The following is a 24,285-nucleotide window of genomic DNA, read 5'->3' as shown; positions in this document are numbered from 1 at the left end:
GGGGTGGACCCCCTGGGCATCGATGGAAAACCCCAGGAATTCCACCCGATCCACGCCCAGGAGGCACTTCTCCCGTTTGACCTTGAGGCCGGCTGTTTCAAAACATTGTAGGACTCCTCTAAGGCGGGCGGTGAAATCTTCAGGCGAGGCTGCCGGTATCAGCACATCATCGAAGAATGGAGTGACTCCGGGGAGTCCTTTTAAAAGAGAGTCCATTAGTTCCTGGAACAACCCCGGAGCCACACTCACGCCAAATTGCAACCTCTTTACTCTAAAGGCCCCCCGGTGGGTCACAATTGTTTGGGCGTTGGCTGTGGCCTCATCCACCGGCAGCTGTTGGTAAGCTTGGGCCAAGTCCAACTTGCCAAAAATTTTTGTGCCGGCTAGGGTGGCTAGAACGTGGCTGACGATGGGCACAGGATATGCGTGGGCCTGGAGAGCCTTGTTGAGGGTGCACTTATAGTCTGCACAAATCCGCACCTCCCCACTGGGCTTGACTGGAGTCACGATGGGAGTTTCCCAGGTTGCGTGGGTGACAGGCTCTAGTATTCCCTGTGCAATCAGTTTATCCAGTTCCTCCTCAATTTTAGGCTTGAGCGCAAATGGAACTCGCCGCGCTTTAAGCCTAATAGGCCGCACTGTGGGGTCGAGGTGTAGTGTAACCGGGGGACCCGTGTAGCAGCCCAAGGTGCCATCGAAAACGGCCGGGAACTCTTCGCAAACCTTGTTAAAGTCCACTCCGACAGTCTTATTGACCCCCCTGATCTCTATTCCCAGGGGCTTGAACCAGTCGAGACCCAAAAGGTTTGTAAGGTGGTTCTTGACCACTAGCACTTGTAGCTGGCCCTTGAACCCGTATTGGACTGGGACTGGGCCCACTCCCAAGATAGGCACCTTATTCTTCTGGAAGTCCACTAAGGTAAACCCCGGGTCCCTGAGACGAGGCCTCAGCCTGGTGGGAATTTTAAAAAATGTCTCTGCCGCTATAATAGATTATGCTGACCCAGAGTCCACCTCCATTTGGCAGGGCACCCCTCCCCCCCCCCCCCCGATCTCTACATTGACCCGGATTTTGGAGGGCCTGACTGGCGAGGGTAGGTACTGTACCGGGTATTGGTGGGTGTGGAGAGCGTCGATCTCGAAGTCTGGCTGGCCTTCGGAGTGCGCAGATCTTTGCGGGACGCGTGTTCGGGATTTGGATCTGCAGGCGCAGGCGATGTGGCCTTCCTTGTTGCAGAGTCGACAGGTGGCATTCCGGAATCGGCAGGTCTTCCGCTCGTGCTGGCCCCCGCAACTTGCACATGCAGGTGGTGTCTTGTGTCTCATGCCTTGTGGGACGTGGGTGGTCTTCCTTCCTGCTGAACGATAGCTGGTTTGTAGAGCTCTGTCCTCGTCCGAGTCCTCAGTAGATGGTTCAGGGTTGATCTGGTGTGCCGCAGCCTGTCTTGTCGGCTGTGGCTCTGCTGATCTGCCCTTCTCCCAGCTGGTGGCCACGTCGATTGCCTTTGTTAGGTCACAATCGGAGAGGGACAGGAGTTTCCGCACTAGTTTTTCGTCCCTCAAGCCCCATACAAACTGGTCGAGAAGGGCTTCGTTGAGGTCTGCGAAACTGCATCGGCTTGCCCCCCGGCGCAGGCTTGTTAAGAACGCCATGGCGGTTTCTCCTGCCATCTGTGTCCTTTGTCGGAAGTCCCAGTGCCGGGTGAGCTTGGTTGGCTGGGGCTGGAAATACTTCTCCAGAGCGCTGATGATGTCGTCCACCGGCGTCTCTGAGAGCTTCCTGGGTTGGAGAAGAGCCCTGGCTAAGTCCATGGTCTCTGTGCCACACGTACTGATAAGCAGAGCTCTCTGCATGGTAGTCTCTGTAATCTTCTGGAAGGTCAGGTATGACTGGAAGCCTTCGACCCACGAGTCCCACAGCTCGGGGCGATCGATGCTAAAGGGCTGTAGGAGGTTGGCTGGAGCCTCCATTCTTGGCAGCGCGTCTGGGCGGCTTGCGAGCTGGGGTGTGCGCAGAGCGGAGGTGCGGCCCCAGATGGCTTGGATTTAGCTGCCTTTCTGTGTTCCTGGTTCTGTTGCTGGTTCTTACTGGAATCCCACCCTCGTCGCCAGTGTAAAGTACTGGGGTCGGCGCAGTAAGAGACCAGAGTCGGTCGGAGAGTGATTTCAGCAAGCTTTACTTCAGGAACACACACACAGAGACTAAGCTCTGTTCAAACTTCCTGCTCCTTTATACAATTCTTGCCCCCTTCTGATTGGTCCTTAACTATCTACATGGATTGGCTATTTACAGGGCCCTAAGGGCCTATCAGGGAACAGTATGAGTCTGGATGTTGATTGGCTACTTATGTTTCAATCCTTCCCCTGATTGGGCACGCTTAGGCCTTCTCTGGAACCCTGGTGTGGAGTTCAAGCTCTGGCTTGTTCGGCTTCCCTCCAAAAGTAACAGTTCCCTCCAAAAGTAACAGTTCTCCCATTTGAGCCTAGGACACAACAGAATTGTTTGTAATAGCCCTGTCATCATCCTTTGACATTGTTTTAGGAGTCGGTTGGTTAGCAAAGCACGAATCCGACGTAAGGTGGGGAGATCAGATTATAGATTTCAGAGACCGGAAGTGTAAGCACCACCACTGGAGCGTGGATTGGGGCTGAAAACTGAAAAACTGACCATAGAAGAAGTAAAATCGATCCCCAAAGAGTGTAGAGACCTAAAACAAGTGTTCAGTGAAGAAGAAGCCAATGAACTCCCACCCCATAGAACTCCCACCCTATCAAGTACAACTTGGCTCTCAGGAAGTCCTGCCCAGGGATTAACTCGATTGCACAGGTGAGAGCAGCAGGGCCAGGCATGTTCCCTTGCAAAGGAAGCCAAACTCAGAGGAGAAGAACACGCCCGGCCCCATCCAGCTGCTCTCGCCTTCAAGGCGCATTCTCTGAGCTTGGAGGAGAATGTCTGTGAGCGTGTTCTCAGAGTGTGCACTCGGAGGCTTCCAAGAGTGCAGGTGCAGCTCGCCCAGAGCCCAAGGGAAGCCAAGCTTGAAGAAGAAGATGCCCTGCTCAGCTGCTCTCACCTTCAAGGCAAGAGCAGCCGGACGGGGGGCATTCTCCTCTGAGCCAGGTTTCCCTTGCAAGTGAAGGAGAGCACCACCAATGTGCTGTCCAGCAACCATCTGTGACCTGGGAAGCTGAAAGCAGTGCCTGGTAGGTGAGGTGGCACCCTAGGCCACCACCTACCTTGCCTACTCTCATGCACCAGCCACGGTGCCAATTAACTAAACATGTCCTCAGGGCCAGTGCGTGGGAGTCGGCAGATTAGGTGATTGCCTGGCAGGGGGCACCCCCTCCCTACTCACGCTGCCCCTGAGCCTCCTGCTCATTTTTCTTGGCTTTGAGGTATCTGAGAAGCTCCCCCAATCCCTCAGAGCCAAGAAAGAGCAGTGTTTCCCTTCCCCATTATCATCTGAGTGTACTGGGGAAGGGAAATACCAAGTGATCTGTTCCCGCTCGGCCTTCCCGCATTGCAGGAGGGTTGAGCAGGGGAGGCGATTGTGTGGAGGGCTCCTCAAGAGGAACCCTCCGTGCAACTGGGCCATCTGTCCCCGCTCAGCCTTCCCGCACTGCGAGAGGGTCGAGCAGTGGGGGGCATTTTCATGGGGGGCTCCTCAAGAGGAGCCCTCCATGCAAACGGGGCCATCTGTCCCCATTTAGCCTTCCTGCACAGTGGGAGGGTTGAGTGCGGGGAGGCATTTATACAGAGGGCTCCTCAAGAAGAGCCCTCTGTGCAAATGGGGCCTGATTTGGGCCAGTGCTGGGGGCCCTCTCTCACTGGAGGGCGGGGTGTGGAGCCTTGCCTGGGGTGGCAAAACCACCAGCGCCAGCCCTGCATGTCCTGATGGGCTGATTGGTTCATCAGCTAAGGCATGGACATCAGGAAATGTGCCTTGCTTGGAGAGTGGAAGCTAGCTATTCCATCGCTGTAAATTGGCTACATTGTAGATCTTCCCACAAGCTGGATGGCCTGGCATGGGATAGAGACTTCCTGTCTGATGAGCCTGCACCTGATGAGCAAACCAGCATGTTGTTAATGTATAGCAAAATAGCTTTCAGTCAGATGTAGTTCAATATTATTATTTCTTTTATCTGCTATTGCTTGTGCCTTAGTTCCTGCCTAGTGTAAACTCTTTGTAATTTGAGCAGTTTATTAAAAAGTATTTTCTTATCCTTTGATGTCTGGAGTTACTTACTGACAGCTTGCAGAAAACCTAAGAAGGGAACCTGGGAGGCTAAAAGCCTCTGGTAACAGGTTTAGAATAGGGATGTGCATTCGGTTCGGCCGAACCGAATATACAGCCGAATCAACACTGATTCGGCTGTATTCGGAATCGGCTGTAGCCGATTCCCATTGCCGCCTATTATGCGGCAGCCGAATACGGCTCGCCGTATGCTTCCGAATAGCTATTCGGAAGTATACGGCTGTCAAAGCTGTCAAAGCAAAAGGCGGGAATAGCTTCTGCAGTCTCAAAGGAGCTGCTTTCCCACCTTTAGTGGCCTCTTCCTGCCTCTTCCATAGCCTCCCTGGGATTAGAAGAAGAAGATATTGGATTTATATACTGCCCTCCACTCCGAAGAGTCTCAGAGCGGCTCACAATCTCCTTTACCTTCCTCCCCCACAACAAACACCCTGTGAGGTGGGTGGGGCTGGAGAGGGCTCTCACAGCAGCTGCCCTTTCAAGGACAACTTCTGCCAGAGCTATGGCTGACCCAAGGCCATTCCAGCAGGTGCAAGTGGAGGAGTGGGGAATCAAACCCGGTTCTCCCAGATAAGAGTCCGCACACTTAACCACTACACCAAACTGGCTCTCCTTAGGGAGGGGGGGAGGGGGAAGAGGAGCCCCAGCAGCCAATCCAAAGCATGCATTTGCAAAATGCATTGCAAATGAATGTTTTGCAGGGCTTTTGTGTAGCTGATGGCCCAGCCATCAGCTACATTGTTGTTATTTTGCTTAAGGAGTCTTCCTGCTGGACTCCTCCATTGCTGTGTTGGTGTGTGGCTTGGTGTGTGTGAGAGAGATTGTGCTGCTGCTGGTGGCTGGCCCTTGGCTTCAGCTGCTGCTGCCTGCTGCTCTCTCACTCAGCCTTACTTCCCTGGACTCAGAGAAGACAAGGTAAGACAGTTTTGGGGTTCTTGTTTTAGTTTTTGTTGGTAAAAGGACTAGAGTCCCTTTACTTGTCCAGATTTGGGTGGGTGAGTACTGGGTGGGTAGGGTAGCCTATTTGGGGTTGGGGTTAGGTTCTGCTGGGGAAGGGGGCCTGGGGTGGGGTGGGGGTTGCTAATTTGCCCATATCTTAATTTAGTGAGAGGACTTTTAAAAGTGCAGTGTCCTTTTACTTCTCCTGATTTGGGTGGCTTGGATTTCTTGGGGTTAGGGTGAAGGGTTTTTTTTTTTGGGGGGGGGGGGGCGGGGAAAGTTCCTGTATTGTTAAAAGTTGAGTTTTTTACTGTTTCAGTGTTTGATTTGTTGCTGCTGTGTTGTGTTGCTGCTGTGTTACTTTTCTCTTCAGGTTATTGGGGGGGGGGGGGTTGTTGACTGATTTGGCCTGAGCTTTCTTGTTGGTGAAAAGGCCACTTTTTTAACACTTGGCCTTTTGTGATTCTGCTGGTTTTGTTTTGGTTTTTTTTAATTACCTCTGGTTGGTGTGGGGGTTGGCGAGGGTGTGTGTGGGCTGGGTCACTTTCTTGTTTTTATAGAGTACATTGTGTGTTCTGTGGCAGGGAAGCTGGCACCTGGGTGAGAGACCCAGAACCAGCAGGTTTGTTGTGGTTGGCCAGCTCTCCCCGTGTTGTTTGGGGCAGGGCTGGAGAGCTGGCATCTGTAGATTGTGTGTTCTGTGGCAGGGAAGCTGGCACCTGGGTGAGAGACCCAGAACCAGCAGGCTTGTTGTGCTTGGCCAGCTCTCCCTGTGTTGTTTGGGGCAGGGCTGGAGAGCTGGCATCTGTAGATTGTGTGTTCTGTGGCAGGGAAGCTGGCACCTGGGTGAGAGACCCAGAACCAGCAGGTTTGTTGTGGTTGGCCAGCTCTCCCCGTGTTGTTTGGGGCAGGGCTGGAGAGCTGGCATCTGGGTTTGCTGCAGCCAGGTCTGCAGAGCAGACCTTGAGCAGATTGTGTTTTGTGTGGCAGTGACGTTGGCAACTGGGTTTATATTGCTTCCAGGCCTGCAGGGTTCATAGAGTAGATAGAGGGATGTAGTGCATTTGGGTCCTATAGAAATTCTCTGATGTGGTTAGGTTTGGCTTTGGGTGCCCCAGGAATTGGACCCTTTGGTCCAATTTTTTTTGGCCTTGTGGGTTTTGTGTGGGACAGTGCCCTGAAGCTGCACAGCAGTTTGGAGGGCTCTCCTCAAAACCCCCTCCTCCCCAGAGCCACTTTTCCCACGACAATTACAGTGAGGAAGTGGCTAATTGGGCTTTCCCCATCATTGTTAGCAATGGGCCTTTTGGGGAGCCCAAAGACAGGGACCCCCTGGCCCAATCTTTTTGGGACTTGGGGGGGTTGGAGGGGAGAGTCCCCTGCAGGTCCCCTGCAAATTTGGGGGCTCTCCCTCAAACCCCCTGCCCCCCTGTAGTCTCTAATTATGCCCTATGTTGCCATTGATTTCAATGGCCCATAGGGTATAATGATGGAATAGGGGCACCCTCTTTGGGTGCCCCTGGAATGGGATCCCCTGGCCCAATCTTTTTGGGACTTGGGGGGGGGTTGGAGGGGAGAGTCCCCTGCAGGTCCCCTGCAAATTTGGGGGCTCTCCCTCAACCCCCCCCCCTCCAGGCAGCTTCAAATATACCCTATTTGCCATTGATTTCAATGGCCCATAGGGTATAATAGGGCCGTATATTCGGAAATAGCCGCGCATTACCGTATATGCGGCTATTCCGAATACGGTATTCAGTAGTATATGGGGAATCCGAATTTTTTTTCCCCGTATACTTCCGAATCTGTGTAATTCCGAATTATTATTTTTTTTTGCACATCCCTAGTTTATAACCCTCAGGGCTCCTGGCTGGCCCAGATGACTGTGGGGAGCAGGAAGAGGGCTCTTTAGGACCATACATAGAAGGTCTAGCTCCGTCGAGGCTCCTGGCTAGCCTAGGTGGCTGTGGTTCAGTGCCCTGGAGCAGGAGTAGGGCTCAGGAAGTGAGAGGGATTAGGGTGATTGTAACCCCCCTCCTCTCACCTACATCTGAGACTGCATATGCAGCTCCCCAGCTACAAATCAAGACCTGAATCAGCCTCTCCCTCCAAAAGCAGATACAGGGACTCCATGATTTCACAGCCCTGTTTGCCCTCGGTAGAGAACTGAGGAGCATTGTTGGCATTTAATAGCATACATATACAGTGCATGAAGATGTGCCTGAGATGGTGTAGTTGATATTGTAAGATTCAATTATGTTGTCTGGGTGTATGTAGCAGCAAAGTTGGCATCTGGGTTTATTGCAAGCTCTGGTACATATTCAAATTAGATGTTGCATTATTGTTGGTGAGGAGTTTTTTAAGATTGGGCGGCTGTCTGTGTGCAAGAAAAGGTTTGCTGTTCAGTACATGTGAAAAAGAACTGTCATTGTCCAGTAGAGGTTGTAAGTTGCTGATGATGTGCTGAACTGTTTTGAGTTGTGAGTTATATGTGACCACTAGTGGTATTCTATTATTGTCTCTGGGGGGGCCTGTCTTGTAACGCATTTTCTCTGAGTATCATTCTGGCTTTGTTAATCTGTTTCCTGACTCCATCATGTGGAGACTTTAGTTCCAAAAAGGGTTGTTGTAGATCGCTCAGGTGAGAATCTCTGTCTGTAAGATTAGAGCAGATGTATCTGTAGTGTAGAGCCTGGCTGTACACAATGGATCATTTGGTATGTTTAGGATGGTAGCTGGTGGCAGGTAGATATGTTTGTTAGTCAGTAGGTGTCTGGTATAAGGTAGTGTCTATATGTCCATTGTGTATTTACAGTAGTGCCCAGAAAATGTATTTCTTGCACCAGTTGGTTAATTGTCAGGTTGATGGCGAAGTTAAAGCCATTGAACGCCTTGTGGAGTATATTCAGGGCTTCTTTACCATGTGTCCATACAATAAAGATGCCATCAATGAATCACAGATATGAGAGATGTGAATGAGTAGGAGCCTTGATCCAAATTGGCCCTAAAGATTTTAGCATACTGTGGGGCCTTGCAGGTACCCATGGCTGTATCTGAAGGAACACAGAGTCACAAATGTTGAAGTTGTTGAGAATATTTCACTGATCAGTTGACAGATGTGCCAGTCCTAACTGTAGTGGAAAGAAATGGGTGTGTCTAAACATTTTGGAAGCCTAGGACTTTTATCCACTCTGCCTGTTTTGATACTTTTTATCACATTCTTCTGTGTAAATAGTTACATTGGCTGATGAAAATCAATTAAATCAGTCTCTGGAGTTTTGTTAGCTTTCCAACAAAAATATTTGTTGATACTCCAATACTGCTTTGATCATTATTTCTAGGCCATGATTCTATACTTTATGAATCTAAAAACTCTGGGGATGAAAGATGCATTGCAGTTTAAGACATTTTAAAATTTTATTTTTCTATTTAAAAAAAACACAAAAGATTCCTTCCCCACTTGGTTAAAAAGTATATTTTTAATAACATATGTTTGTTATATTGGTAGCAAGGGGGTAAATTTGCCCTGAAGTCATAAAATTATGTTTTTAAAAGAAATGTCACTATAATGTAGATTCCGCCCCCTCTTTTTAAAGAAACCTGATACGTGTTATATGGCTGTGATGTTATAAGTTCACAAACAAATCTATCTTCACTGTGTTCATTACTGTCCAGTGACAGATTTGTTTTCCAGTTGAGCAAAGTTATGTGGGTGTTTCCAGTCCATGATCTTGATTCCATTTATCTTTTTGTGACAGGCAAAGCCCCTAGATGTGATTGAGCACTGTTTCCAGCAGGTGGTAGCAGCCATGGAACATGCCGGAAGTGATATGAATGCAGACTGCAGTCAGTATGTTGAAGAACTGGAGAAAATCTATAGCACTGTATTAACCACTTCAAAGAAAGGTAAGACTGCATTCAGACAGGCAATTTGGCCCGACACAGTAACCCCCACTCCTGAATTTCAAAGGCACAGACACACAGTGCACCTCTGGAACCTGAGCCTGAAGCACACTTACTTTGTCTTCCAGCAGCTTGGCTCCACTTTCTGGGCTGACTGAATGGCCAGGGTGCACCATGTAAGCACCTTCCATGCACACGAGTGGTGTGACTTCTCCTCCAGCAGCAGCCCATGCTTCTCTTTGGCAGGCTGTCTGCTTGTGGCAGGGCGCCTTGAACTGCGGCAGCTTTTTTTCAGCCAAGAGGTGGCTACTGTATTCTGCCAGTCTGAATGCAGCCTTAGTGTGTCCTTAAGAAAGGATCCCAGTCTCTGGACTGTACCTGGAACTGAGTCCTGACTGTCCGCTGTGAGCTAAGCTTCCTGGATCACCTGTAGTAACAGTAGATCAGTGCTTTAGTTTCAAAGCACAATGAAGTTTGTGAAAAACACAGGTCTTTTTCTTGCTACCTGAGACATCTGTTGTTCATAATTCTTCAATAGTTACTCCATATTGTACTAGGGTAACTAGGGCAAGGCTAAATGAGAGTCTGTCACCAAAGAAAAAAAATCTCCTGGACTTTACCATCTCTCTTTCACATCTCTACATTGTAGTACTGTATCTCTGCTTTTGTTTGGCTGGCATACATTGTGCAGTCCACAATAGGATGATAACAAGCCCCTTGTTTCTTGCAGATGTGGAGGAGACTGCAGCAGAAGGAAGCCTAGGCACCCCTTTGCCCAGCCCCAACATCAGCTTCCACTTGTGGACAGATGAAGACCAGCTCTGTAAGTATCTTACACCTAGGGCTGACAACTCTAGATGGGAAATTTCCTGGCGAACCCTGAGGAAGGCAGGGTTTGGGAAGGAGAGGGACCTCAATGAAGCATCATATCATAGATTTAACAAAAGCCTAATGCGTTGGCTCATCCCTGAATTTTATTGGAAGTTGTGGCAACCACAGGAGTGGCCTTGCACTCTGTCACCACACACCCCTGTCATTGGGTAATCTCTCTGTGACCTACTTACTGCCAGCCCTGTCAGGCCAGAACCCCACCAGTCACCCTCTGATGTCTGAGTCAGATAGTTAACTACTGAGAGGTTCTCCTGGAGCCTTACTGATCATTACTGCCTCTCCTCAGTCTATTCCCCCCCCCCCATACAACACTGCCACTGTTTTGCCACCTCCAACTAACACTCCCTGCCAAAGTTGCACTCGCCCAGTACAACCCTCCCGCCCCTACTGTTTCGGAGGTGAGGTATAGATACTCTATTTATAAATATGTCAGAAACTCCTCCTTATGGAGCAATATTCCACCTCTTCATTTACAACACAGTCTGTGGTTGAATCCAGTGTAAACTAATATTATGTGGGAAACATACTTGCTTAAGGAACATTCAACATCACTGAAGCAAACTCTGACAGAAAGCAGACAGAAAATGAATGTTCCATCACACCGGGGGGGGGGAGTTCAGCACCAGAGAAACAGATTATCTATATTCTATACTCTCTATACTCAAGCTCCCTTTCCACCTGCAAATAGTCTTTACTCTTTCTATTCAAATTCGGCTATAGTGGAAGCATTTGAAGGCTCCCTTTCGCTCCCCCCCACCTGCAAGCGGAAAGGGGTGAAAGCCAGGCTTCTAATGGCTGCACACCTTCCTGCCTGCTTGCCTATCTTCCTGTCATTCCTCTGTCTCCCTGTCTTCCTTTCTTCCTTCCCCTTTATTTTAAACCTTTCTCCCAAACTTTTACATAACTCTCACTTTATTCATTCCTCTAATTCTTTCTCCATCTCTCTCTGTCTTTGGTTGTTTCTACACTTAGATGAAGATCCTCTCAGTGCTCATTTTAAAGTGATCATCTGTCAAACCCCGATATTCCAAGAATGAGATCTTTTGTTATTTCAAATAGATGCATTTATTAGAATTCAGGTGATGCTTCGCTGACATAGTCAGTGAAAAGACTGAGGAAATACCAGCAATACAATCACTATATAGGATAACATAAAGCGTTACTAAATGGCAATATTTGAACCTTCAATTCAACCATTGAAAAGATTCAAACAATTGCTCATAATATACTGGACAGCAAGAAATATGCTTTTGAACTACCTGTTAATGTGTAAAATGTTCAGTACAAGTAAGCTATTTAAAAATATCCACCATTTATTTATTTATTTTTTAAAAAAAATAAAAATTCAATTATAATAATCTTTATATACATTTCTTATCTACTGTATACTGCCAGTAATAAATATATATATATATATATATATATATATATATATATATATATATATATATATATATATATATACACACACACACACACACACACACACACACACACTGTAATTACTAAAAAACCTACATTTATTTTGCCCATGGAGAGGGCAGATGCAACAGAGGAGGGCTGGGTGGGCTCTGGGCAAGCTGCAGCTGCACAGTGCACTCTTGGAGGTGCTCTGAGACTGCCCTTCTTAGGGCAGTCTGGAAGTGCCTCTGAGAGCCCACTGCACAGGCAAAGCTTGCCTGCAGCCCCTGCTCAGCCTTCTTGGGCAGACCCAAGAAGAATGAGCATGGACTACAGGCAAGCCATGCTGACGCCCCACCCAGCTGCTCTTGCCTTGAAGATGAGAGCAGCCAGGCAGGGTGCATTCTCTTTTGAGCCTGGCTTCCTTGCAAGGGAAGCCAAGCTTGGAGGAGAACATGCTGATGTTCTCAAGGCGAGAGCAGCCAGAAGGAAAAAAAGATATTGGATTTATATCCTGCCCTCCACTCCAAGTCTCAGAGTTTCAGAGCAGCTCACAATCTCCTTTACCTCCCCCCGCCCCCTCAACGGACACCCTGTGAGGTGGGTGGGGCTGAGCATGCTCTCCCAGAAGCTGCTCTTTCAAGGACAACTCTTGCAAGTGCTATGGCTGATCCAAGCCTGGTTTCCTAGATAAGAATTCGTGCACTTGGCCACTATACCAAACTGGCTCTCTCAGGTGGGCAGCTTCTCCTCTGAGCCTGGCTTCTTTTTCAAGGGAGGCTGAGCTCAGAGGAGAACATGCTGATGTCCCACCTGTCTGCTTTCACCTTCAAGGTGAGAGCAGCCAGTCAGGTTGCATTCTTCTGCGATCAGGACCTGCAGTTACCAAAACAACCTGCAGTTATCAGAAGGCTAATACCTACTCACTAATAAGTTTTAAGACCTCATAGATAACTTTCTTAGACTCAATGTTTAGAAAAGGAGTTATCAGTTTATTAGACTCCACGTTTCACTTTAAGACAGAAGGTTTAAAATATAGTTAGCAAGGTAAACAAGAGATTACATTATTACAGTTGCTCCTACAGTTCCTTTAGACTTAAGAAGACTCCTTTAGAAGGCTTAAAATATATGGGTAAAGAACAAGACAGAAAACAGTTACACATTTAGAACATAAAGCATAAAGTACAATAAAACAGGACTTAGCCCTATTAGTCTACAGTTTCCCTATTACAATCTAAGTCCCAAATCCCATTCTATATTAGAGATCTCCAATATAAAAGTTGTTAGACTTGTGGCTTGACCATGAAGTCAGCCCAGAGTCTAAGTCTATTAAATTGGCATGATCGACACAGAGAGAGCCCGTTGTGCAGATCAGCAGCATGAGCCAAAAAATCCACAGCTTATATAGGCTCTAGTGACCTCATACACACATCTACTTGTGTCACTCAATTGTAAACAATTTTGCAGCCAAATAAACAATCAGAGCCAACAAAAACAATCATGGCTGAGAATGCCCTCAGGCAACCATTACCCTAATCCCAGTTGCTGGCTTTTTGCAAATGGCTGCCTCCTCCATCTTGTTTCTTGCCATAGTGGTTGAACTCTTACCTAGTAACCTACTTTAAGTCTTTAGATAATGTAGTTCTATGGTTCTGAAAGACTGAGACCTCTGGTGGTCAAATGCTATAACTGCATCTAAAATAATTATAAAAGCCAACTCCAAGAGAAATATAGAGGCTTCTAAGGTGTTTGATGGACTTAGTGCTCATTTCATAAGAGCATAGCTACTTTCAGAAAGAGTTCTTGTAGCCAATTTCATAAAGAGTATATTTAAGATCATAAAGAATATGGTTAGGATTATAAAGAGGGCCAACCCAAAATAAATTGTGCCACACAGTCGAGTGCTGAGAATTATTAGGAAGGGAATTAAAAGCAAATCAGCCAGTATCATAATGTCCCTGTATAAATCGATGGTGCGGCCTCGTTTGGAATACTGTGTACAATTCTGTTCACCGGACCTCAAAAAGGATATTATAGCATTGGAAAAAGTGCAGAAAAGGGCAACTAGAATGATTAAAGGGTTGGAACACTTTCCCTATGAAGAAAGATTAAAATACTTGGGGCTCTTTAGCTTGGAGAAATGTCGACTGCGGGGTGACGTGATAGAGGTTTACAAGATTATGCATGGGATAGAGAAGGTAGAGAAAGAAGTCCTTTTCTCCCTTTCTCACAATACAAGAACTCGTAGGCATTCAATGAAATTGCTGAGCAGTTGACTTAGAACTGATGAAAGGAAGTACTTTTTCACCCAAAGGTTGATAAATACATGGAGTTCACTGCCATGGGAGGTGGAGGTGGCTACAACACCACCAAGACAGCTTCAAGAGGGGATTGGATAAGCATAGGGAGCAAAGGTCCATCAGTGGCTATTAACCACAGTGTATTGTTGGAACTCTCTGTCTGGGGCAGTGATGCTCTGTATTCTGGGCGCTTGGGGGGGGGCAACAGTGGGTGGGCGTCTATTGTCCTGGCCCCACTGATGGACCTCCTGATGGCACTTGGCTTTTTTTTGGCCACTGTGTGTCACAGGGTGTTGTACTGGATGGGCCATTGGCCTGATCCAACATGGCTTCTCATGTTCTTATGTTCCCCTCCATGCTGTAAATGCTGAAACAGCCCACTCACAGCTGTTTTAGCACTTGAAAATATATGCAGGAGAACAAGATTGCATTGTGCCACCTATCAAGATTAGGCCCTTGTAGCAATTTTTGAATGACTAAACTTTCCTCTAAAATACCATTCACTCCCAAAGATTGGACCCATGATCTCTGTAACTTGTAGTTTGGCCCTGTGTTTTGTCTGAGGTTTTTGAAAACAGGTAACATTTGAAGTTTCCTTTAGATGGACTGTGGAATTACTTTGCCTTTCATCTGAAAAGCATAAACTGATTTTAAGAGTTTCAACCCCTCTTCTTCCCACCATTTAACGTTTGTCTTTAAAAAAAATGTGGACAATATAGCAATATATCTCTATACTGACAACCCCCTTCCACTGGCAATGTATCTGGCTCCTAAATTCATCCCTCAGTAAACACCCATTGATCATCTACCAAGTGTTTAAAAATTTAACATAGATCCAGATGGGTAGCCTCAGCACCGTAGCCAGAATTTTTCCTTGGGGAAGGGGGAGGTAGAGGGCAGTCTAGCATGGTGGCGCTTACTTCTGAGGAAGCCTGTTAAATCGATTGGGCTGTGTGAAGTAGTGGAGAAGCTGCCCTTCTTTTGTTTTGACTGAGCAACCAACATTTTTCCAGGTCAGGGCTAACCCTTTAGAAATGCTAATAGCCAGAGACAACATGGTCAGTTCACACATCCAGCTAGTCAATTACTCCCCAGTCCAACAACACTGGAGAAATGCTAATGACCTCCCTGGTCAGACAATGAAATTGTCAGTTCACATCTCCAGCTATAAGCTGACAGCTAGCAAGGAAATGAAAAGGGTTTTTTTCTACAAAAGGTTCCCTTCCCCTTCAGTCTTGGTCTCTCTTTCCAGAACAGATTTGGCACAATCAATCTTCTGGCTGGGATGGACAAATTGGGGAGGGAGCGTTGCTTGGTGAGAGTCCTCTCAGAGGTACAGGCCTGGTAGCTGTGTTAGTCTGAAGCAGAAGAACAAAGTTTGAGTTCAGTGGCCTTTAAGGTGAGAGCCAGTTTGGTGTAGTGGGTAAGTGTGAGAACTCTTATCTGGGAGAACCGGGTTTGATTCCCCACTCCTCCACTTGCACCTGCTGAGATGGCCTTGGGTCAGCTATAGCTTTCATAGAAGTTGTCCTTGAAAGGGCAGCTGCTATAAAAGCACTCTCAGCCCCACCTACCTCACAGGGTGTTTGTTGTGGGGGGTGGGAAGGTAGAGGAGATTGTGACTGCTCTGAGATTCAGAGTATAGGGCAGGATATAAATCCAAAATCTTCTTCTTCTTCTTTGTTGGTCTGAAAGGTGCCACTGGACTCAAACTTTGTCCTACAATTTAACAGTCGCACAACTAGCAATCAGTCCTCGGTGACCCTTTTGTAAAAAAAATGACTTTCACACTAAACACTCATTGAATTGCAGTCAATAAATGTAAAATGTAAAAAGCAGTCAGTTTGCCACCTGCCTAAAATTCTGACAGGAAAAGAAGAACTAAGAGGTGGCAACAGATCAATTATGGGGGAGGTGGGAGAAGCCAGCATTCCAATCAACAAAAAGCAAAAGTGGAGAGGTAAGGAGTTCATTGCTTAAAAATGCTATTTTGATATAGTGTAAAAGCATTTTTAAAAGGGGGGGGGTGGATGCTACATCTAAAACAGATGTAACATTCCATGTGTGTTTTGCAAACATTTATTCGCTGTCTGAAAAGAACTGTCCCATCCAAATTCAAAACAGACGGGTCAGAAATGGATTCAAAGCAGGATATGGTGACAGTGTGAAACATCTTGGTGGCAGGAGGCAGTCAGCATATTAAATTCGTATTGTAAGCTTGAACTTCTTTGGGACGCAGGATTGAATAGTCTGCCTCAGAGTCACAGGCAAAAGCTGTCAGTGAAAAGACTGAGGAAATACCAGCAATACAATCACTATATAGGATAACATAAAGCATTACTAAATGGCGATATTTGAACCTTCAATTCATCCATTGAAAAGATTCAAACAATTGCTCATAATATACTGGACAGTATACCATTTCCACAGTTTCATATTTTGTCCTACTAGTCTCCAAGCTTTGTGATGGTCTTCTGGAAACCTCACAGCCATCTCCTCCTTTTAGGGAAAGAGCTAGTGCTGTTCCTCCATCCACAGAGTCAGTCCTGTGAAGAGGACTCTCTAAATCAAGTATTGGATAGATCTGAGAGTCAAGAAATGGGACCTGACTATGATGGTTGTGAGCAGGCACGCTTCTCTGTGTTGTCCACCGACAGTGGTATTGAGCGGGACCTCCCCATGCCAGATGAAGTTCCTGAAGTTGAGTGCTCCCGACTCCAGAGGAAGGGGGGCATAAAGAAGAAGGCTTCTACTCTGGACTGCTTATCACTCCTACAGACTGGCTGCAATGAGCAAGGTGCAAAACCTGCTGGGAAAATGCACTGGAAATGTGGTGGTAATGTAATGGAACCCATCGCTCATATGAAAAGACTGCACATGGCTCGGGTCTTGGTTCTAGGTGATGATAGAGCTTTGGCACGCCTTGTCCAGGCTTATTATTCCTTGAGGTAAATATTCATTACTGGTGTGGGAAAAGGTATTTCATAGGCATTGTAGGAAAGGGTCTTGCAACTTTTGAAACAGAATCAGTGAAGATCCTTTAGAACTCTGCAGAATCTTCTAAACACTGTAAATGTGAGTACATGGTAATAATCTGGTTAAAATGAGTTATTAATAGGAAAACAGGAGACACATTATCATGTTAAGGACTCATAGAATCACAGAGTTGGAAAGGACCCCCAGGGTCATCTAGTCCAAACTCCTACACAATGCAAAAAAATCACAAATACCTCCCCCTAAATTCACAGGATCAGCATTGCTGTCAGATGGCCATCTAGCTTTTGTTTAAAAACCTCCAAGGAAGGAGAGGCGCCCCCCCCCCCAAGGAAATCTGTTCCACTGAGGAACCACTGTAACTGTCAGGAAGTTATTCCTAATGTTTAGCTGAAAACTCGTTTGATTTAATTTCAACCCTTTGGCTCTGATTCAACTTTCTGGGGCAACAGAAAACAACTCTGCACCATCCTTTATATGCCAGCACTTCAAGCACTTGAAGATAGTGATAATATCATCTCTCAGTCATCTCCTCTCCAGGCTAAATATACCCAGCTCCTTCAACCTTTCCTCATAGGACTTGGGCTCCAGACCCCTCACCATCTTCATTGCCCTCCTCTGGACATGTTCCAGCTTGTCTGTATCCTTCTTAAATTGTGGTGCCCAAAACTGAACACAATACTCTAGGTGAGATCTGACCAAAGCAGAGTAAAGTGAGACCATCACTTCATGTGATCTGGACACTATACTTCTGTTGATACAGCCCAAAATTGCATTGGCCCTTTTACCTAAGGCCCCTAGATCCTTTTCACATAAACTACTGCCAAGACAAGTCTCCCCATCTTATAATTATGCATTTGATTATTCCTACCTAAATGTAGAACTTTACATTTATCCCCATTAAAATTCATTTTATTTGTTTTAGCCCAGTATTGCAGCCCAACAAGATCATCCTGTATCCTGACTCTGTCTTTTACTGTATTTGCAACCCCTCCCAGTTTAGTATCATCTGCAAATTTAATAAGCATTCCCTCTGTTCCTTCCTCCATATCATTTATAAAGCTAATAAATAAAAGTCCCTTTAAATGTGCCTGCAGTCCCTTCATATGGGCTTGCTTGTGCAGTCCCTTTACAGGGTCTGCACAAGAAACCCAACCAACAAGAACAACAAACAGTTGAGTGGTAGAGAAATGCTCATTGCCCTCAGCTGTTTCACCTTCTTGTGTAGTCTCTTCAAAACTTAAAAAAAGAAATCCATTTCACAATACAGTGTGCCATTCTGACTTACACTTAATATTTGCACATAAAATTCCATGTCATCATTAAATCATTTCTGAAAGACTGCAGTCACATACTTATTCTGTTTTTGTTCCTTTCATCATTATTAATCATTAATATACCAGTGTCTGCACCACCATCTCCTCTCACAAGTAAAAAATAGATATAAAGTATAGTACAAAGCCTGCTTTCAGTTCTTCTCCAGCTTCCAGAGTTCTTTTATCTCATTTTTGCTATTTTCTCTTAAGAGTTCTGTTAAAATATCCATTCCTTCTGTCTCAAAAATTTTCTTCAAAAGTTCTTCCTTTGACGGTACTACATTCTATTTCCAACAGGTTGTATAGGTTATCCTGGCAGCAGTAATTACATGTAATACTAGATGTCTACAGTTAAACTCCATTTTCTCTGGTAGAGTATTCAACAACAACAAAAATCAGGTTTAAAAGGTAAATTCAATAACAGCATTTCTGCAGCATTTCATGTCCCATTACTCAATATCCCTTTGCCCTTTTGCACGACCACCGCATATGAAAGAACATCCCCTCATTATTTTTACATTTCCAACATTGGTTTGACATACCAGAATACATTTTGCTGGCTTCTCTGGTGTTATATACCATTTATAAAACATTGTAAATAGATTCTCTTTAAATGCCACTGATTTTGTTACATTAATATTTACCTTCCAAATTTTGGACCATGTGTCCATATCTATATTATGGCCCAAATTTTGCACCTATTTGATCATACAATCTTTCACAATTTCACTTTCCATCTTCATTTGTAAGAGAAACCTATACATTTTCTTTATGTTTTTTCCTCCAATCCCAGCAACAGTTGATCAAAGGCAGACTGCTCAGTATCAAAACCTTGTAGCTTGTCCTTTGTGTATCTAGATTCAATCTGGGCTCTCACCTACCAGCTAAGTATTATATTTTGTGATTCCAGCTCATCTTTTGTTTTTAAGGTACCATCTCTTTCCAGCAAGTCGTCATATCTAATTAAATTTTTACGTTCAAATAAAGTTTCTTGAGTAAAAGCTTCCACTGGCGAAATCCATCGTGGTATCTTGTTATAAATCTGATATTTTAGCTTCTCCCAAATAGACATTTAGCTCCTTTTCATGTAGTGATTTTTGAATTGTTTGTAGTTTCCCATTTTCTGATACCAAAAGTAAGAGTGCCAGCCTAATTTTAGGTCATGTCCTTCCAACCTCAAAATTATTCTATTATTTAGCATCATCCACTCTCTAATCCAAACTAATACAAAGGCTTTATAATAAATTGCCTAATCTAATAAAGCAAACCCGGCATTTTCTTTAAAGTCTTGCATCACTTTAAGCCTTAGTCTGAGTTTTTTCCCTTGCCAGACAAAACTAGTTATCATTTTATTAAGGTCTTGGGGAAAAGCTTGTTTCTGAATCACTGGAATTGTCTGGAAGAGGAAAATAAACTTTGGCAGTACATTCATTTTAACCACCACAATTCTGCCCATCATAGATAGCTGCAGGTGTTTCCACTTCTCCAAATCTTGTTGGATTTCTTTACTTAATCTGTAATAGTTATCATCCATTAAGTAGGTGTCTGTCTGTCAAATAAATTCCAAGATATTTCACCCTTGCCTCATTCTTTTTTCTGTAGGAAATACTTCAGCCAAGTTTCTAGTTATAGTCACTCTAGCTTGTTGTTTAGTGTAGATAGCCTGAATCATTTTAAGGAAGTTTTCTCCACTTTGTATTATTTTCAGCTGTTCCACAATGAATTGCCAGCTGGCATTATCAAAAGCCTTTTCAGCCTCCAAAAATATTAGTGCAACTTGTTTCTCTGAGTGTGTTTCATAATACTCCAAAATATTCAGAATTATTCTTACATTAGTTCTCATTTGTCTCTTTGGTAAAAATCCCATTTCGTCCTGGTGTATTACTTGCAAAAGTACTTTTTTTTTAGTCTTGAGGCTAGGATGGAAGCAAAAATTTTGTAGTCCACATTTAACAAAGAAATAGGTCTATAATTTCTCACCTCTTTGAGATTTGATCATCTTTTGATATTAGGGATAATATCAATTCATTCCAAGTATCTGTAAGTTGCCTCTTGCTCAATATTTTCTAAGACTTGTTTAAAAGGTAACAACAAAGAGTTTTCAAATATTTTGTAATACTAGGCAATCCATCTGGTCCTGGTCAGTTCTTGAACTTGCTGTGTTCTTCTCTTCTTTAGTGTGGTAGCATGTCTAATCGCTAAACTTCTAAAGAAGGCTTTACTCACATCCCACACTGTTCTTATTGACATATCAGACTGGATATTCTGTTTAAAGAAATTCTTCATCTCTTTTTTAGCTTCACAAACCTCTTATCTTTAAAATAAAAGGTATTCAGAGTCCCTAGTGTCCTTTTTGGTACATCCTGGACTTTTAATAAGAAAGGGCTGTGGTCTGCAAAAGTCCTAGGTAAGATTTCAGCTTCAACCAGGTCCTTCATCAAATGTGCTGACCCCCAACCCATATCAATTTTAGACCATGATTCATGCCTGTGAGAGTAGAAAGTATAATATCTTGTTGCTAAGTTCCTTGTCCTTCATGCATCTATGAAGCTGTATTCTTCACCCAATTGAAGAAAAGCTTTTGGTAGTAAAGAGCCCTTCTTTCTCCTCTGCTTGCTTCTCTGTAACTTTTCCTGTCCAATTCTCTGTCAAGAACTGCGTTATAATCTCCCACCATGCAGTAGTCTGTATATTCATATTTGTCCAGTCTCTACTGTAATGTCTGAAAAAAATGTTCTTGTCCTTCATTCGGAGTATATAAATTAACAATCAGTATCTTTAGAGTTAAATTTTTCCTCTACATAAGTAACAAGTCCTCTTTTCTTTTTCTCTAGATCGCAGGCCACAAATGTTTTACCTAGTACTTTAGTTTCCAAAAGATGTAAATCCTTTTCCTGGATATGGGTTTCTTGTAAACAAATTATGTCCAATTATAATGTCCTCTTTCTTTTTCCCAGTGATTTCAAGCCATTAATGTTAATTGAGATTATTTTAGTATGGTTTCTATCCATTTTGAGTTGTTATTTTATTATCATTCTTATTTTTTCTCTTTTGACTTCTTGTTTCTCTCTGTGGTAATGCTCTCATTCCATCTTCCTCCCCATCTGCACCTCTTCTCCCCTGTTTCTCTACCTCTATCTTCTTTTCTGTCATCTTTTGTCCCCTCATTTTCTTTGCCTTGATCCTCTTGTGGAAAATCATGTCCCTTCAAGTTCTTCCCTTGTCTTCTCAAGAAATCTTTAGCTTTATGTATGGAGTTAATTCTAAATTGTTGTCCTTCATAAGTAAACAAGAGACCTTCTGGAACCATCCATCTATAGGAGATGGAGTTAGTAATCAATACTGAAAATAAGAAATGATATTCCTTTCTCCTCTTGTCTCATTCTCCAAGGCACCTCTTTCAGTATTCTTATTGTCTGTCCTTTTATCTTTATCTCTCATATCTCTCAGCACCACATCTCTAATTACTCTCTTGGTGAATTTAATATGGAGTTCACGCAGTAGACATCTTTTTCTGGCATAACGAGTTGACACTGTATATAAGATTCACTTCTTTTTCTAGCTCCTCTGCGTCTATCTCCATGCCAGCTGCCAGTGCTTCACATATTAGTGTCCTCAACTGTTCATCTTTATCTTCTGGTATGTTCTGAAATCTTAACATGTAAGCTGCTTGCTCCATTACAAATTTAATCAAGGTGTCTTCAACTCCCTCCACTCTATGTTCTACATCTGTTTCAATACTGACTTTTTAAAAGGTTTGTGCCAGCTTACTAGTTTCTTGGTGATTATCTGTGAGTTTTTTCCTCACATGTTCAACTTTTTCACCTAAATTTTTTATTTGTTTACAGACCTGAACTAGGCTTACATTAACTTGGTTGAGGCTTGATGTCATTATCTGTAAAGTTGCCTGGAGGTCTTTTATAGTTTCCTGGGCCAACATTGTGCCTATCGATTTCGACTGAGCTGGAGAGGGTTTGCCTGGCTTACTAATTTCTTATCTCTACTCCATACTGCAATACTTCAATAACTCAGTAATTTAGTAACACAAAAAAACAGCAGCCGTGATTAAGTCAAACAATTTCTGGGACCCGCTTCATAAAAAAAGAAAAAAAGCCAAAGTTTTAGAATTCAGTCTTCATAGAACAGCTTAACCACTTGCCCCCCCCCCCCCAATACATAAGGTACTACAAATTTCAAATATTAAACACAGATAATTTATTAAATCACTCTTAGATGTTCCAGTCCAAATCTTTCTTCTCATTTTTTTTATTTGCAGTTCTAGGAATGAAAACAACACTTACAAAAACAGTTTCAATTCATTCAGGGTGCTCTATCTCCCGCTGATAAGGTTTATGTAGTCTCCCAGTCTGTCCAGTCTACTCAAGTTTATTCAGTTCACAGTTTTACTTTATAATCCACACTTTGCTTGAGTCATAAGAGTACATAAATCCTGTTATAACCCACCAAACAGGACTTAATCCCAACTCAGGAAAAAGTTTGATCCCAGTCTATCCACACACAAAAGGGAGGGGGGGGTATATCCTCCACACTAAGAAGAAGAAGAAGAAGAAGAAGAAGAAGAAGAAGAAGAAGAAGAAGAAGAAGAAGAAGAAGAAGAAGAAGAAGAAGAAGAAGATGATGATATTGGATTTCTATCCCGCCCTCCACTCCGAAGAGTCTCAGAGCGGCTCACAATCTCCTTTACCTTCCTCCCCCACAACAGACACCCTGTGAGGTGGGTGGGGCTGAGAGGGCTCTCACAGCAGCTGCCCTTTCAAGGACAACCTCTGCCAGAGCTATGGCTGACCCAAGGCCATGCCAGCAGGTGCAAGTGGAGGAGTGGGGAATCAAACCCGGTTCTCCCAGATAAGAGTCTGCACACTTAACCACTACACCAAACTGGCTCTCCTTACCCAGTGTAACAGATCATCCAAGCCATGCAAACAACACACTGGGAAAATAAAAGCCACAAAAAATGGACACCCTTATAATCCACCATCAATGGAATAAAACTTGATAAAAAGAGGAGGAAAAACAAACAAAAAAGCCAGGTTTATAATCCACACTCCACCTGAGTTTTAGTGATGTCGTAAACATAAATGCTCTATTGTAATCCACCCACAAAAGATGCTTCGTAATTCCCAGTCACGCAAGAGCTTAGAAAAGCTTGCAAACCATTATAATCCAAATCGAATAGGGATTCCACTCAGAAGGCTGGTCCATTCACAGAGGTGTAGCCATCTTTACATCTCCTCCTTTGCCATGTCCCAGTATTACTAGATAATGTTTATTTAAATCCAGTTGAAAATACTCATGTTTTATTTATAAGATGCCTGAGTAGATTTCTTGGAGAGATGACATAGATATGTTCTAAATAAGAAACACATAATTTCAGAAGCCTTTATGGAAGAGTGGGAGAGAGGATACCAAGAAGCTTTCTAGTGAATAGTAACACCTCTTTTGGTTAGAATGTGAGGTGGGTTTCTAAATTCCAACCCTTGATTGCCAGAATGCTGCATGCAAGTGTCTTGCAACTATCTATTCATCTGGAAGACATGAGATTCCTGGGATCACCTCACAGATCCTTGAGAAGTATTTATTTATTTTTTTCATTCCCAGGAAGCGAGAGAGTAGACATGCATATCTTACACCCAGGCTAAAAGTACAATTTTATTATGTGCCTGTGATGGAAGAACAGCCCAGCTCTTACTTCATGGAGGTATGTACAGCAGTGATTCTTCTTGGAGCCTTGTTGAGGTGGGATATGATTACTCTTCAGAGAACGTTCAAACTGTGATTGGGGCAAGGCATCCTTTTTTGCTACAATTCTGAATTATGTGGATCTCCTGGCATCTCTCTCCTATTCCAGGAATATGCTCTGCCTGACCTGACAGAGCCTTGTGAGTTGGCTGCTTACCTTGGAAGAGTTGATCCATGGTACGAGAGCAATGTCAACGCTCTGTGTCACATGATACCAAAGCTGGCCACCATGGTATGAGAGGAGCCCTTCCTTCTGTTTGTATTCCCTTTTAAAAAAAGCAATTAGGCTTTCTGCCCTGTTTTTCAGATAATTAAAGGAACAACCAAAGCATCTCTTTATTGAGAATGGTTCTTGGCCAGGAATTTGAGCTGTGTACCAAATTTATAAACTTGTTACAAAGAAAGGTTTCGTTTTCCAGGTCTGGAGTGTAATTATGTCAGCATCCTTACAGATGGTAAGAGCCCTGTGGCGCAGAGTGTTAAATTTGCAGTACTGCAGTCCTAAATTCTGCTCACAACCTGAGTTCGATCCCC

At 44.2% G+C, this 24,285-nt stretch overlaps 1 protein-coding gene across 1 annotated transcript in view; it reads left to right on the top strand.

The window, feature by feature from the left end:
• The window catches only part of PIK3R6 (phosphoinositide-3-kinase regulatory subunit 6), a 194,271-nt gene that overhangs the window by 146,251 nt on the left and 23,735 nt on the right, over nt 1-24,285 (top strand). Inside the window, exons 8-12 of the mRNA XM_060253049.1 lie at nt 8,945-9,092; nt 9,820-9,912; nt 16,188-16,629; nt 23,611-23,710; nt 23,861-23,983. Of these exons, the coding sequence (XP_060109032.1) occupies nt 8,945-9,092; nt 9,820-9,912; nt 16,188-16,629; nt 23,611-23,710; nt 23,861-23,983 (906 nt within the window). The remainder of the gene's footprint in view (nt 1-8,944; nt 9,093-9,819; nt 9,913-16,187; nt 16,630-23,610; nt 23,711-23,860; nt 23,984-24,285) is intronic.

The sequence above is a fragment of the Heteronotia binoei genome, chromosome 13, assembly GCF_032191835.1.
Source record: "Heteronotia binoei isolate CCM8104 ecotype False Entrance Well chromosome 13, APGP_CSIRO_Hbin_v1, whole genome shotgun sequence".
Lineage (NCBI taxonomy): Eukaryota > Metazoa > Chordata > Lepidosauria > Squamata > Gekkonidae > Heteronotia > Heteronotia binoei.
Note: the sequence above shows the minus strand (reverse complement) of the source record. Positions and strands in the feature narration are given on the sequence as shown.